This window comes from Capronia coronata (assembly GCF_000585585.1).
Source record: "Capronia coronata CBS 617.96 chromosome Unknown acBCG-supercont1.11, whole genome shotgun sequence".
In the NCBI taxonomy this organism is placed as follows: Eukaryota; Fungi; Ascomycota; class Eurotiomycetes; order Chaetothyriales; family Herpotrichiellaceae; genus Capronia; species Capronia coronata.
The window spans coordinates 703,624-718,399 of record NW_006912903.1 but is presented as its reverse complement, the minus strand read 5'-3'; the positions used below and the strand labels follow the sequence as shown (position 1 = coordinate 718,399).

General features: G+C 52.4%; 6 protein-coding genes across 6 annotated transcripts; 1 reads left to right on the top strand and 5 right to left on the bottom strand.

Annotated features, from left to right (window-relative positions):
- Positions 1–812: 812 nt before the first annotated feature.
- A1O1_09035 (catalase) lies at positions 813–2,489 on the bottom strand (the record flags this gene model as incomplete). The annotated part of the gene is made up of 2 exons (XM_007729892.1): positions 813–886; positions 1,073–2,489. 2 exons carry the CDS (start codon positions 2,487–2,489, stop codon positions 813–815), a joined length of 1,491 nt encoding a protein of 496 aa, XP_007728082.1.
- Positions 2,490–3,607: 1,118 nt separating this feature from the next.
- On the bottom strand, positions 3,608–4,664 carry A1O1_09034 (uncharacterized protein; the record flags this gene model as incomplete). Its single annotated transcript, XM_007729891.1, has 2 exons — positions 3,608–4,499; positions 4,621–4,664. The coding sequence occupies 2 exons, from the start codon at positions 4,662–4,664 to the stop codon at positions 3,608–3,610; spliced, it is 936 nt and encodes a 311-aa protein (XP_007728081.1).
- A 438-nt stretch (positions 4,665–5,102) lies between these two features.
- Positions 5,103–8,885, bottom strand: A1O1_09033 (adenosinetriphosphatase; the record flags this gene model as incomplete). The annotated part of the gene is made up of 2 exons (XM_007729890.1): positions 5,103–5,279; positions 5,361–8,885. 2 exons carry the CDS (start codon positions 8,883–8,885, stop codon positions 5,103–5,105), a joined length of 3,702 nt encoding a protein of 1,233 aa, XP_007728080.1.
- Positions 8,886–9,568: 683 nt separating this feature from the next.
- On the top strand, positions 9,569–10,038 carry A1O1_09032 (uncharacterized protein; the record flags this gene model as incomplete). Its single annotated transcript, XM_007729889.1, has 2 exons — positions 9,569–9,623; positions 9,815–10,038. 2 exons carry the CDS (start codon positions 9,569–9,571, stop codon positions 10,036–10,038), a joined length of 279 nt encoding a protein of 92 aa, XP_007728079.1.
- Positions 10,039–10,270: 232 nt separating this feature from the next.
- Positions 10,271–12,612, bottom strand: A1O1_09031 (uncharacterized protein; the record flags this gene model as incomplete). The annotated part of the gene is made up of 2 exons (XM_007729888.1): positions 10,271–11,243; positions 11,294–12,612. 2 exons carry the CDS (start codon positions 12,610–12,612, stop codon positions 10,271–10,273), a joined length of 2,292 nt encoding a protein of 763 aa, XP_007728078.1.
- An 864-nt stretch (positions 12,613–13,476) lies between these two features.
- A1O1_09030 (uncharacterized protein) lies at positions 13,477–14,657 on the bottom strand (the record flags this gene model as incomplete). Its single annotated transcript, XM_007729887.1, has 2 exons — positions 13,477–13,547; positions 13,595–14,657. The coding sequence occupies 2 exons, from the start codon at positions 14,655–14,657 to the stop codon at positions 13,477–13,479; spliced, it is 1,134 nt and encodes a 377-aa protein (XP_007728077.1).
- Between the last annotated feature and the right edge of the window lie 119 nt (positions 14,658–14,776).

Sequence of the window (14,776 nt, the reverse complement as noted above, 5' to 3'; positions counted from 1 at the left end):
TGCGGTGAAACAAATCCCACTCGGAACAGAAAAACCCGACCGGGTCCGCCAAAGAGAAGAAACTGAGAAATAGACAGACGGAAGAGCCTTGGTGCAAAAAAAGACAATACAATACAAATACCCTCTTTACACTTTCAGGATATCAGACAGCCTTGATCGTCAAGTAGAAAAAGAAATTGCGAAGATATCCAAGCTACTTTATCCAAACGGGTCTGGAGAGAAATATATATTCCTGTCGGATTGAAATATTACGGGCGATATACCCCTACCCCTATCTCTGACTCAAGTCCATCAATCGAGCGGCCTTGATTTATTTTGGACAAAACAAGCTACAGTCTACTAGATCCTACTAATGGCCACGATCAGAAGGGGAGGGGGGGCCAAGAAAGATAGAGAAAGCTTGAACAGGCTTGTATGGACACCATAGATAAGGTAGTCGTGCCAGGATAGGACTTGCGAGTTGGATTGGAAGGGCCGGCTGCTCTAGACCAGAACCACTGGTATAGGATTCAAATCACTCGTGATTATGATCATCTCTGTTGTATATAACAATATATGGTACCATCCTCTATGGTGTAGTGTGGTAGTTTAGATAGTAATCTGGCCACAGGACGCAGGACCATGTTCGGCATTCCCGGAGTACTTTCACGCCGAGGGGATACGATCCGATGCGATGCATCCATAAGACGCATCCGTCTCTTGGAAAACCAGACGTGACAAGGCACGAAGAAAAATAAGCAAGTCCATCCTAAGCAAGTTCCAAGTTCTAGTGATTCTGTCCATCAAGATTATAGGGCTCGAGTGTATAGAAATTATGCTTTCAGGATCTCCTTGACGGCTTCCTCGATCCTGTCACCCAAAGAGTTGTCGACGCGGCGGAAGAGTTCTAAGTTGGAGATCAACGTCAGCATAGGGATTCCGAAATCTTGAAGCTCGTGAACGAAATGCAACGGAGACGGGTAAAAGGATGTACAGAGGAGAAGGGTCTGCTGGAGTGAGGATACAGATATAACCCTCCGACCAAGCCAACTAAGACAAGCTAAATTCGAGAGAAGACGATGCATGTACTCACCAAAAACCCTTTCGCGCAACCACTCCCGCTTGACAGAGGCAACGTTTCCGGCGACATTGGCGACGAACCGGTCCTGCGCACCCTCCTGGCGGGCAAGAACCTTGTTCCACAGGGCACGGGGCTGCTTGAAGTCGTCGTCGGTGGTTTCGTAGGTGAAGACGACGGGCCCGCTCAAGCCATCCTCCGTAGGCTTATACTCCGACGCGGCAGGCGGGGCGCGGAATGACGTCGGTTGAATGGCGCTGTGCAGGTAATTGGGGTCGGCGCCGTAGTTGGAGCCGAAGTTCATGAACCCGTCCCGCTCGGTGGGGATGTAGACGGGAGCCTTGGCGGCATTGGTGGGTAGCATCTGATAATTCACGCCAAGTCGGTAGCGGGCGGCGTCCGGGTACGCGAACAGGCGGGCCTGGAGCATGGGGTCGGCGCTGGCTTCGATGCCCGGGACCATGGTGCTCGGGCTGAAGGCGGCCTGCTCGATCTCGGCGAAGTAGTTGGTCGGGTTCTTGTCGAACACCAACTTGCCGACCGGCCGTAACGGGTACTGTGCGTGAGGCAGGGTCTTGGTGATGTCGAAGATGTTGACGGGGCATTTGGCGACGTCAGCGGGATGGATGGTTTGGATATACACGGTGTAGCTGGGGTAGTTGCCCGCTTCGATGGCGTTGTACAGGTCCATCGTCAGATAATCCGGGTCGCTGCCGGCCAGTTTGGTCGCTTCTTCCGGCGGCATGTTCTTGACCCCGCCGTCGGCGTGGATGTGGATCTTGACATAGTGGAATGACCCGTCCTTCTTGGTGAATTTGTACGTGTGTCCGCTGTACCCGTTGATGTGGCGGAGAGAGGCCGGCGTGCCTCGGTCACCCATAATAAACATCAGTGCGTGGACCGACTCGGGGGCGTTGACGTGGTAGTCCCAGAACATGTCGGGATCCGTGGAGTGGGTGGCCGGATGTCGTTTGTGGGAGCGGTTCATGGAAGGGAACTTGATCGGGTCGCGCACGAAGAAGACCGGGTGGTTGTTGAACACCCAGTCATTGTTGCCTTCGTTGGTCTTGAACTTGATCGCCCACCCGCGGATGTCGCGCACTGTGTCTGCCGAACCCGACTCGGGCCCGACTGTCGAGATTCGTGTCAGGACTTCCGTCTTCTTGCCAATGCCGTTGAGGAAGTCGGCGTCCGTGATGTCGGAAATGTCGTGGGTCACTTGGAAATAGCCTCGGGCCCCGGCTGCTTTGGCATGCACCACTCTTTCGGGGATTCGTTCGCGGGAGAAATGCGCGAGCGTTTCGATCAACTGGGTGTCTTGGAGGAGAACCAGGCCTCCGCCATGTTTGGTGAGGACCTGTACACTGGTGTCGTTTCGAGGGAGAGGCGCGCCCTCCGCGAGAGTATAGACCTTGGGTTGCGAAGTAGCCATTATGATGAAGGAGAGACAAGTATTCCGTAATCAGTAGAGCAGACGGAGTCGGGGCGGAAGTCAACATGGTTTTATTTGGAACAGACCTTTGTCTTCATCCGTGTGGCACACCTACCTTTCGTCACATCCGAGCGAAAGCCGTCTGGATCATCGCATGTATCTACGTAACATGCGACAGGTCCTGACATTGCCTCTGCTTGTAATAGCGACCCTCTGACGAAGATATGGGACAAAGATTGAGCCAATAAGAAGCGGGATGATTGTTTAGCCAGCCTTGGATGAACGTTGAGTAGAAACGTAACCTCTATGACTGGTGTTTGCTTCATCGCCATGGCGGTGCCAGGCTGACAAAGTGTGGGTCGGCATAATTGGAACGTAAGGGATTTGCATCACCTCCAGCAAAGAAACCCGAACTGGGGGGATGATCGAGATACAGAGTGAGTGGGAAGAAGATGAAGGTGAAGCAGCTCGATGAGGTTGAAAGAAGGCTCACGGAACGGGGAATCATTTCTCCGGTGTCGCCACTTTAAGGAACACCACTTCACTCATATAGCCTCCTGTTGGTTGTGACCAACTGACCGTTCTGTTCTCAAGCTGCTTTCTATTGTCTGCTGCGACTCCAGGCACAATCGCTGCGAAATGTCAAACTTATTAGTAAAGGGTCATATATGGAGAGATGGAAGTGGCACGGTTTCAAGTCCTCCTCTCCGAAGGCTCCGTGCGACGCGACCGGAAAGCGATAGAACTTCAAGCATGGCATATACCGCGGTCGTTCAACCAGGGCAGTAATTGGACACCAAATACCAAATGAGGGTGTAAGTCAAAGCATGACAGTCATGACCAGGTCTCGTGCAGACTGGCTGTAGCCACAGTATGGTCAATATCAACCCAAGTCAAGGCTCCTTTCCCACTTCCCCGCTTGACCTTTATACTCTGCCTCAATAAAACAGAGAAAGTAAGGCCTAGTAATTCATCCCAGCAACGTGTGGAACCCTCACCGTCTTGGCCGTCATCAAAGGGAGACGGCGGAGGAGGTATGCGTGTTCATGTCAAAATCCCGTCGCTGCTGTAGCTCCCTGTAGGCAAATACATGCTTCTTACATCGAGTCGACAACCATTCATATCCGCGTCCTCCGCAACGGCTGAGGCAGCTCTTTATCACCCTTATCCTTAAATATGTTCTTGACGCCTTTCAACACCGGCGGCGCCTGCACCACGTCCTGCAGATTGCGCTGTCTTCCCAGCTCCCCCTCCTCACTCCGTTTCCGTTCGAGCTGTTTCCAAGGATCCACGTCGTCATCGTCATTGCCATATTTGCCTTTCTTGCCTTTCTTCTTCTTCTTGGACCCGGCGTTCTTGTCAATACCCGCGCCTAGCCAGACGATTTCGTCCTCCTCGCGCTGGTCGGCCAGCTCTTCGCTCTCATCTTCGAGTTTGGCGCGCAGACGGGCCTCGGTCGCGCGCCATTCACTTTGGAGTCGCGCGAGTCGCTTGTTGTGCTTGGTCAGCGGTGTCTTGAGATTTTCTAGACCCGGAATCTTGGCGACTCGGGTCGTTTGTTTCGGGATGGAGGAGAGTGGGAGAGATTGGTTGACTCGGGCGGCAAATTCGGATAAGCGTTCGCCTGGGAGGATTTTTAGGTCGTTGGAAGGAGTTGTTGTCGACGGTGTTGGTGTTGGGATCGAGGCTGAGGCGGCGGCCGACCCAGGGACTTTTGTCTTCGTGTCGCCGTCGCCGTCGCCGTCTGGCTGGCTGGCCTTCACTTTGGCTTTCTTCTTCTTCGTATAGTTGCCGTCATCGAGGCCTGCATTCTTCGGCCTCTTGCCTTGCTGATATGCCATGAGGCGGGCGAATGATTTGGGAGTGTCGTCGTCGTATCCATTATTCTTGGATTTCTGTTTCCGCTTTTGTTGCTTCTTCTCCTTTTTCTCCTTGTCAGAGGTGAAGATTGACTCCTGTTTTGTGAGCGTTGTGAGCGGTTTGGCACGGATTGAGGGAGGAAGGTCGAAGCTGAGCAGTTGCAAGTGAATCGGTTAGTCTCCATCGAAGTCAAGCCGAGCATGCGTTCGCAGTCTGGAAGAGGGTTGACAGAGGAAAAGGAACACCATTGTGGTCCGGGACAGGTACATACTTCGACTCATCATCCTCGCGTTTCCGCTTATGTTTGTGAGGCATCTCGGGCTGATTGCTGCCGGTGTAATGGGAGACTAAGCCGGAGGGTGGTGGCAGCGCAAATACAGATTTGACGGCGAAAAAAGTTGACGAGGCTGAAGATTGAGTGCGGGGAAACAATTACTATCAATTACTATCAACCCCTGACTCCGCACCAGCCTTGTCCGCGAGTCTTATAAGGAGTCTGTACATCGAAGCCAGAGCAAGGGACTCTATCTCCGAGATCTCCCTATTTGGTTTTGATCCCTTAATACAATCGCCTTCTCTCCCGGTGCTTTCATTGGGACGGTTTAATGGGTGGAGATGGTATAGTATTGTCATCTTCATCACTGGCCACTAGGGTCTCAGTTTTCCAGCTGTCCAACCTCCTTTCTTCATACGCCCACAGAGAGCGCCCTCAATTCGAGATACTTCAGGTGTCCAGGTGTGTGGTCTCTCTGTTTAACCCCAGGTGCCGCCGCCGCCACCTCTACCTTGTCTCTTTTGCGCACTCAACCTCCAGTCATCCTCTCCGGCGAATTTGTTGTGGAGAGGTTGAATCCGCTCGGCCTTTTTGCGTTTACTCAGACGATCCGTGGGAGCGACCTTGAAGAACGTCGGAGCTGCTTCAACAAGCCACTATTCAAAAAGCACAGTCAGTAAAGTTATCATCAGAAAGAAACGCTAGGCTTGAAGTGGAGAAAGCCAGTCAGAACATACCTTCGGTTCAATCACGGTCGCACAGTGCATATATTCCTTCGTCGTGAGCACCAGAGTATGGAAAATGACATATTCGGCCGGTTTGCCAAATAATGAGCTGCTGGGATGCATGTAAACTGGTGTTCCCTCGATAAGCGTCTTGTAGCCCTCCTGAGGATCTTTCCGGGCCGAGTTGCGGAAGAACCCTGAACATAGTGCTTGGCGGACTTTTATCGTGTTGCGGCCACAGGACACGATGGGATGCTTGTACCGCTGCATGATGTTGACCAGTTGTTGTCTCACATCTCGCGCTCGTGAGATTTGCCGTTTCTGGATGAAGTTCTCAAAGCACCAGGCGTCACTGTATCGGGATTGCTTCCACGCATTGTAGACGTTCAACAAAGTCAAATGGTCGCCATGAGGATCGTGGAATTTGCTTTTCTTCTGGTCGGCTTGTTGCTGTTTCTCTTTCGGCCGATAGAACACACTTTGGACCGACAGCATGGCAACAATGGTGAGCACCTCTTCGGAACAGCCCATCTCAACCGAGGCGATGAGAACTTTGGACAAGCCCGGCTCCATGGGGAAATCCGCCATCTTCCGACCGAGTCGAGTAAGAAGCCCCTCATCATCGAGGGCTGAAAGAGCGTAAAGCTCCTCGAGTGCAGTCAACATTGTGTTCGTGGGTGGCGGGTCCATGAAGTCGAAATGCAAGAGGTCATTGATTCCCATGGCTTTCAGCATGAGGATGGTATTTGACAAGTTCTGACGTTGAATTTCCGGGATAGAAGTGGGTAGCATTTCCGACTGATACGCTGCTTCGGTGTACAAACGAAAGCACTTGCCGGGTCCTGTTCTGCCCGCACGACCAGCTCGCTGTTTGGCTTGTGCTTGTGAAATTGGGGTGACCACCAGAGAATCCATCCCGAGCTTAGGATCGTAAGCACTTTGCTTGACAAATCCAGGATCGATCACATAGTAAATATGATCGATTGTAATAGAAGTTTCGGCGATATTTGTAGCGATAACAACCTTCCTACTCCCAGGGGGTGCCGGATCGAATATTCGACTCTGCATTTCACTGGGAAGGGCGGAGTAGACAGGTAGGATGAGCAATTCAGGCACCGAAGGTCCCAACGCTTTCATCCTTTCATACAAAACCTCGCAACTGGTGTCGATCTCCTCCTGTCCTGTCAAGAATAGAAGGATATCGCCAGGTGGTTCGGTAAGGTGGATTTGCATGACGGTAGTCAACGCGGCGTCCAGATAATCTTCTTCAGGCTCCCTGGAATACATAATTTCGACAGGATATGTCCTCCCGGGTATAGAAAAGATCGGACATTGGTTGAAGTATTCAGAGAACTTTTCAGCATCAAGCGTCGCCGAAGTAACGATAAGTTTCAGATCGGGACGTCTCTTGAGGGTCTTCTTCAATAACCCAAAAAGGACATCGGTAGCAATGGTTCTCTCGTGCGCCTCGTCCAACATAATCACGCTGTACCTCTTGATGTCCGGATCCAGCAGAATTTCTCTTTGGAGCATACCATCGGTCATGTATTTGATCCGGGTTTCTGGAGAAGTTCGGTCTTCGAAACGGATAGTGTAGCCAACCTCTTTTCCAAGCTCGCAACCAACCTCCTCCGACACACGCTTTGCAACGGACATGGCGGCAACACGTCGAGGTTGTGTGCAGCCGATCATTCCATTGTTCGCATACCCGGCCTCGGCCAGATATTGTGTAAGTTGGGTCGTCTTTCCAGAGCCTGTATCGCCGACCACAATAAGCAGCTGATTCGCGGCAACAGCTTCGAGCAGCTGGTTTCGGAATTTGAACACTGGGAGCGATTCTCTCTGCTGTTTGATGGTCATATTTGTCCTCCTGCCCAACGATTGGTCCTTGTTTTGAACTGCCCGCTTCCATTCCGGCACAGCAGCAATTGCTCGAGAAGATTGTTGCTGGGCCTGTCGCAGGTCTGCAGCAAACTTGCGCTGCTCTGGATTGATCATAGGATCTTGCCATTGGGCATTCAAATCAACCTTAGAAGCCTCTTCCGCAGCTCTGTCGGCTGCCTCCTGTTGCTTGAGCTCTCTTCGCTCTTTTGACAGGGACGTTCCTGCTTGAGCCGCCCTGTTCAGCGAACCTTCAGGGGCTTTGACGACTCGGATGGGGGATAGTTCGAGAGATTGTTTGGTTTGACCGGCAAGGAAAGGTGGTTCTTCTTCTTTAACCTCGATGTCAATATCCTCCTCTTCTTCGAACTGGCCCTCTCCATTCAGAGTCGCATTATACTCCTCGTCAATGTCCGGATAATCTTGGGCGGAGATAGCCCCAGACGCGATGAGTTGCTTTATTTCCCACCGTTCAGGAGAAGTCAGTCGCTTCTTGTTCTTCCCGGGTTTCGAACTGTAGTCATCTTCAATGACAGGCACGCCACTGCCCAGATTTCCGTAGCGATCGTCTAATGATGAGACTCCGTTCAGACGTTCCATGTTGGCACCCGAGGCAATTCTTCTGGACGGAACCAGGTCCTGGCCAGACACCTGATCAACCTCCTTCATCGAGAGACTGATTTTATTGTTTTCCATCTTGACCACCTTGACCTTCACCCGTTGACCGCGTGACAAAAGGTCGGAAGGGTGGTTGACTCTCGCGCCCTCTTGGATTGCTGAGACATGAATCAGGCCGCTAGGACTTCCCTTAACCCCTTCAAGGTTGGCAAAAGCCCCAAAATCTTTGATTCCGTTGATAATAGCATCGTACACCTTGTAGAGCACAGGAGATTCGTCCATATCCCGTGGCGGAGGCTTCTTGAAGTCATCATCATAATCGTCATGGTCGCGCCGTCTGCTTCGATGGTGGCCATTTCTCCGATCATCATGTCGATCTCCGTAGCCATCCTCTCGTCTGTCGTAGTCTTGGTCTCGCTCTCGCCGTGACCTCTTCTCCTGTCGAGGACTGGGACTTCGCGACCCGTGTTTCTGCCTCGATCTCCTGTCTCTAGCGTAATCGCCCGCGTCAGGACTGCGACTTCTTTTTCTACTCCTGTCGTCGGCCCCATTCGTGCCATTCTGTGGTTTCCCCGAAAGACCTTCAAGCAGAGCAAAAGTGTCATCTTCGGGCGTCCCCACGTCGGGTGGTCGGCTCTCATCGATAGTTTTCTGTCCCACCATATCATCCTCGTAGTCATCCCAAAGTCGTTCTCGGTCTGGCACGGCCAAACCCTTAAATACTCTGGCCTTGCGACTGATGTCATCCAATTCATCCATGTCCGACTTCTGCTTCGGCGCAGGCTGCTGTTTCTGGCTCTTGTATTTCGGGTGCATCGTCAAGATCAGGCGATCGATACTCTCCACCAGACTGTTCGGAAAGTCCGCGCCCATGGCCGCCAGAGCCTCCTTGAACTGAGGTAGATTCCCACCACATTTTTCGTGTTGGTCGATGACGAATTCGGCGAGGGTTTTATCACTGATTCCCAGATGATTTTGCAGTTCGGAGGTGACTTTGGAGACGACGGAGAGGAGTTCGAGGGAGGTGAAGTCGTCCATGACCGGGAATGGGCCTATTGGATACTGTGTAGGTCGTGGTGGAAGTCGAACGATCTCGTCGATGACATTTAGCAGTTGGCACCGTGGTACCGTGGTGGCTCGCTCGAGATGCGATTTTTGGCGACTCCCCAGATTTAGGTTGTCCTTATGCTAAGGATGCCCTCCGGCGAATCATCTGCGGCGGGCGATGCTGGTGGCGATGGGTGGATCTTGGAGGCGGTGGCTAACAGACGAGAGATTCAGGCTGCGAAGTGGAAGCTCTTGCATTTGTGGATTTGCATCTTCTTTGACCTTCGTACAAAATATCGGCGCCAGTGGCAGCCTGATTGCCCGCTGCCGACGCGAGTGAGCGGCCAATACTAGCAGTCCTCTACAACTTTACAGTTGATCTCTCGGCAGGGTCCAGCCGGGCGGCAAATCGCTCTTGCCCTGTCTAAGTTACCTGCAACTGCAATATGGCGCAGGAACGCCTCCCGAGTCCTTTCGCCCTCCACCCCTCCATACCCTTGTACGTACTAATAGAGTAGTATATCTCTCGTTGTAGCTACCTAGACACCTCCTTGAGCTCCCCCTGCGTTCCCTCTTCGTCTTCTTTCCTCAGGCGTTCACATCAGTCCCGTTGCGTTCTCAAGCCCGTCCTTTTCCTGGGACTGGAGTTCCTCGACTATCATTAAACATCCACTATGGAAAGCATCAGAGCGAAGCTCAAGCGTAGGCTCAGCCACAAGGATCAAAATGGTATGCTCGTTATTGCATTTTTGTTCTCTTTTGTCATGATATTTCTACACTCAATGTTGGTACAAGGACGCTGGTCCTGACGCACGTTCGGGTCAAGTTCCTCCGCCGGGGTCCTTCAGCTCTTCTTTGTCCACACACTCCCGGTGCACTCGTACAGAGACACTGGAGCCCGTGCTGATGACCCTCCATAGCCAACTTCGATGAACATGACTCTGCCGACGAAGACACAATAGACTATGTCACCAAGGAAGCCGATGACGCCGAAAAGGAGGGCTATGATACTGGAAAGCCGGGCAGCTTCTTGAACCGCCTCATCCTGCACGGCAACAAAAAGACTGAAGAGCAGCTTGCGCGAGAGATGGCCGCCGCAAATTCCGAAGCTGGAGCTGCAGACAAAGTGGTGGTTCAAAGATGAGCACTCCTGCAACAAGTCTAGAGCCATCATCCATGCGGACGCAGGTCGAAGATCCGGGTACATAAGCTGTTGACTAGCAACAATACAATCCTTGCCGACATGGGAAAGGCCTTGGTTGGTCTCTTCCGTGTGTGGTCGGTATGCTGTTATGGATTCCTTGTCCTGGTGTGCTTCATCGGGAAACCAGCTCTCTTGCACGTTGATTGACGACTTGGGAGCAGACTGCGGAAGCCTATGCATGTGCCGGGACGGTTGCCGGCGCAGATTGTGCCTCTTCGAATGCAACTTCCTCCGATCCACGGGTCCAATCCAGCCGCAGGGCTGGATCCTGATTTGCCGGGAAGTCGAGATTCGAAGCATCAGCTTCATGGGTCGGGATCTTGGGAAAATCCATTCTTTTCTTGTAGGAAAGAACCCGCTTTCGTAGTTCCGGATTTGCCGAAAATTCGCGCAGGCATGTGTTGATCCTGTCCTCGACCATCTCTTTGGCGTACATGGCCATATCCCTGTCCTTGAACGTCCCAATGAATCGGTAACTCAGCCACAGGAACAGGATCAGGGATTTGTGAAGATCCTCCAAACTTTGTAGATATTCTCGTTCCCCGGATATCGGCTTCTCCAACACCTCCAGGTTGATTTCCGCAACATCCACGACCGTGACCTGCCTTTGCTCGGCTATGACTTGCGCGAGGGCTTTCATTACCAAAGTCACATCATTCGAGGAGCTATACCCGGGGGCGGCTGTCAGCACGACTCGCTGATTAGTAGTCAGCCCTCGAATGGACTCAATGATGCGGGCAATTCGACTTTGGTCGCGGATGTTGCATAGTTTGAAACGACGATGGATAGTGGCTGACTGACAAAGGCGCTTCAAAATGTATTCGAAGGGTATGCCCTCTGGCAGTCGGGTTGCCAGATCTTCCATGAAATCACCCGGAGGTAGGAGACCGGCCAATTTGATGGGAGGATCCTCGGCGGCCATGGCATCGCGGACGACCGGGAGATCCTCATCGTTGAGGGTGGTGACAAGGCCTACGTTGACTTCCGTGGCGTTCTCGGACTTGTTGGATGTGTTCATGGCCTGGTGTGAGCTTCGGTATCTTCCAGCACGGCCACCGATCTGCTTGATCTGGGGAACGGTCAACTGCTCCGTGTAGGAGCCGTTGTATTTCGAGACTCCATGGAAGATAATCCGTTTCACACTCCTGTTTCGTTGTTAGTCTGTCTCAGTGCACCCAGGTCGGCGGGTCCTTACAAATTCAACCCCATGCCGATCGCATCGCTTGCAACCAAGAAGTCGTAATCGTTGTCAGGATCATTGAATAAAGCGGCTTGTTGCGCCCGAGTCTCAGGTGGTAGACTTCCATAAACAATGGCGCATCGACGGCCCGTGTCGAGCTCGATCTGCTTCTTCATGGCGTGCAAGCTGAAGACCGAAAAAGTCACGATGCAGTCGCCCTTTCGCAGGTTCTTGAGGTTTCCTCCGAGGCTCTTGGACATCACCTTTAACGGATTCAGGCGCTTGTACTCGTGTACATGGAGGCTATCGCCGGTCGAGGCGGTTAATTCACGGATCAAGGGAAGGACCCGGGCTTCTCCACAGAGATGCACTTCCTTTGCATTCGCACCGAGGAATGCCCTCGTCCACGCCCAACCACGGTCCTCAGAAGCCATCATTTGTATTTCGTCAATGACCGCCACCTCAACAGGCGTGGTGACATCAACCATTTCCACGGTTGAGGCAGACAACATGACATTAGGATTGTCATCGATTCTCACATCGTCGCCCGTTACCAAGTCGCAGGATAGACCTTTGGCTTTGAATCTCGAAAAGACCTCGTGTGCCAGGAGTCGAAGCGGGCCAGCGTAGAACCCGGAACCACTCTCCTCGAGTCTCTTGAGCGCATTGTACGTCTTTCCCGAGTTCGTCGGGCCGATGTGGAGATGGACATCCCTCTGAATCTGACGAGCGGCAGTATACCACTCTGTAGGATAGCGCAGATCTGGTCTGACCGACTTGTCTCCGGGATCTTGTCCGGCCTTTCTCAGCAAGACATGATCGATGAATCCGAAATGGAGGACTCTTTCGAGGTCCGCACGCCACTCCGTTGAATTTTGGGTATGGCCAATCTCAGCCAGAAGCCGGTCATCTTCTGCCGTTCTGTTCTCCCTCGACCCGGTCACGATTTGTTCTATTTTGCTCTTGAAACCGTCCCAGTATATCCTGTCCGGATCAAGCGCGGCCAGCTGCGTCAGCTCCGAGTCACTGTCGGCTTTTGTAGATGCTAGACGCTTCTTTAGACTCTCTAGACTGGTGCGCACCCGGTTCGATATGGCTTCGGGTGATAGATTGATATGCGAGCCCGGTCTTCGGTTCGGTGTTGTTGATGACCTAACTTTGCGTGGAGGTTCGGCATGGCGGCGCGGTGGCTTTGTCTTCTCTCGCCATAAAGGGGCAGAACTAGAGTACTCGTATCTCGAAGAGCGCTGTCGGTTCGGGGAAGTCGAAGTCGCAAGTAGGGCTCGAAAGGAACAGAAAAGGCATTGGCCTCGTCGTGTTGAGATGGCGAGCATGCCCTGGGTGAGCAGGCGAAGCGGATGAACGAGAAAAACAGGTTGGAATCGTAAAAGAAGACCAGGCACCGAATCTAAAGACGCAGCACACTCATGTCACTCATAGAACAATCTGCATATGTATACGCCGCCGTGGGGGCAAAGCAATGAGAAGTTTCATGAAATATAATCAGAGAGTTGTCCGAAAGAGATCTAGACTGCGGATCAATCAATCAATGATGCGCCCGCCAGCGCCAGCGCCAGCGCCACAGCCGTGCATCGAACTCGGATATCAGATCTTGCATCTCCCGGCATCGTTGCGTTCACGACTTATAGCTAACAGTACCCCCTATAGCTTATACAACATGTTGTAACAAATTATGTTCTATAGATCCTCTGCTTGTACAGAGTAGGCCCACATTCAACAGCTCCTAACAAAACTCGCAGTGTCCATGTAACACGTTCAGCGCCCTCTGACAACCTCGCTCGTCACTTTTTGTTCGGCCTAGAGACCATGCTGGGTCCCCGTGGGTACTTCCTCCACCCTCCCTTTCGTTCTGCCAACGCCCGAGTAGAGTCCTGCCATGCAGCATCGCATTGGCGAGGCCTGCGATGCCACCCTTCATTATTGTATCTTCCTGCTCATCCTCGTGCAAAGGGGATGAAGATTTGAATAGAAGTTCCTTTCGCCTGTTATCTGCCTCCTCGCTGGGAAGATACAAATCATCAACAGGACCTAGGCCAACGCTGTGTAAAGTGGCGGTCGGGCCACATCGAGAGCTCACAATGGTATTGAGCATGTCCGTTAGACCACCTTCGTATACTACGTTCCAGTTAGCCGAAGCATGGTGTCCTTGACATGTGATATCCTGACACAGAAACCAGTCACGGGTCTTCGATATTCGATGAAAAGTGTGAAAGGCTCGCAATGCAAGGTTCCAGATGACCAGGCTGGCCTGTGGACATGTCTGTTTTGTCAAACGAGCTCTCTCGTCGTTCTTACCCTCTGTACATTCGACACATGTCTTGTCGATGGCGGGAAAGGGGCTGTACACTTCCGCAAGATCCAGGTGGGACAGATAAGGATCGAAGGCAGGCTCGTCGAAATAGCTCAGGATTTGAACTTCCGTCTCCATGGCGAGCGGGCTTGCGTCCAGAATATGGCTCGCCAGTTGATATCGATCTCGGGCAAGGTAAGGCTGTGCAACCTGGCGAGCATCGAGCACAAACTGCTTTGAGCGCCGCAGAACTTGTCGCGTGCGCAACTCCTCGTTACCAGTGTCGACGTTAACGATGCTGTAGAAGAAATCTTCACGGATTGGTCCGTCGTCGCCGTACTGTTGCCACAGCATCTCACGTTGACCTTCTGAATTCTCCTTGTATGACCAGAGAGTAGCGCTTGGGTCCTTGTCCGATAATGGAGTACTTCCAGGTTCTGGCATCCAGATTCTCCGTCCACTGATTCCCCCGCAGGCGGCTAGAACAGCTGGATCGGTTGCTAGAACCTGGCTGCGGTGTGCATCCGTTGTGACCATGCCTTGACTTGCATCGTTTACTGGATATGGGGAGAACACCCACAAGAACTCTTCGCGGGGGCCATTGGACTTCCAAATGTTCCGCAAATAACTGAGTAGCTGTTCATCAATAGCCACCAGAAAGGAGTGGAGTTTCGCCACTTGAGGTACACTCGATGCAGTTTCCGGAAATTTGCGCTGAAGCGCGCCCTCGCGAAGGAAAGCGGCGGTCAGATAGAGGGTCATCCTCGCCGCGAGGAAGTTCCCATTGTCGGGGATGCCTGTGAGGCTGCGAATAGGATCGAAGAAGCTTGTCCAGGCTGCCAGGAGGGCCTGGTTCGTGGTTCGCGGATGGCCACGTCTTTCTCTCATCGAACATATCGTGGTGTAGATTGTGTCGAGGAAAGCTGCGGTTTCAGCATTACTCTTCTCATTCTCGCGCTCTTTGGTCCGCTCCGCACGCTGCTGTGTTTGGGCGAACTTGTCAATATCTTTTGCAAGGCTGTGATTCCTTGCTATGATCTTGGCAAGATGTGCTTGAAGGCTTGACATGTTGGGAGCAAGTATCACCGTCCACCAGCTTGTGACGACTACCTATGTGAAGGAGGTTCTGCCATCATCATAGATAGATTAGTACATTGTAAAGGAAAGGGGATTCAAGGCTGCTGTGA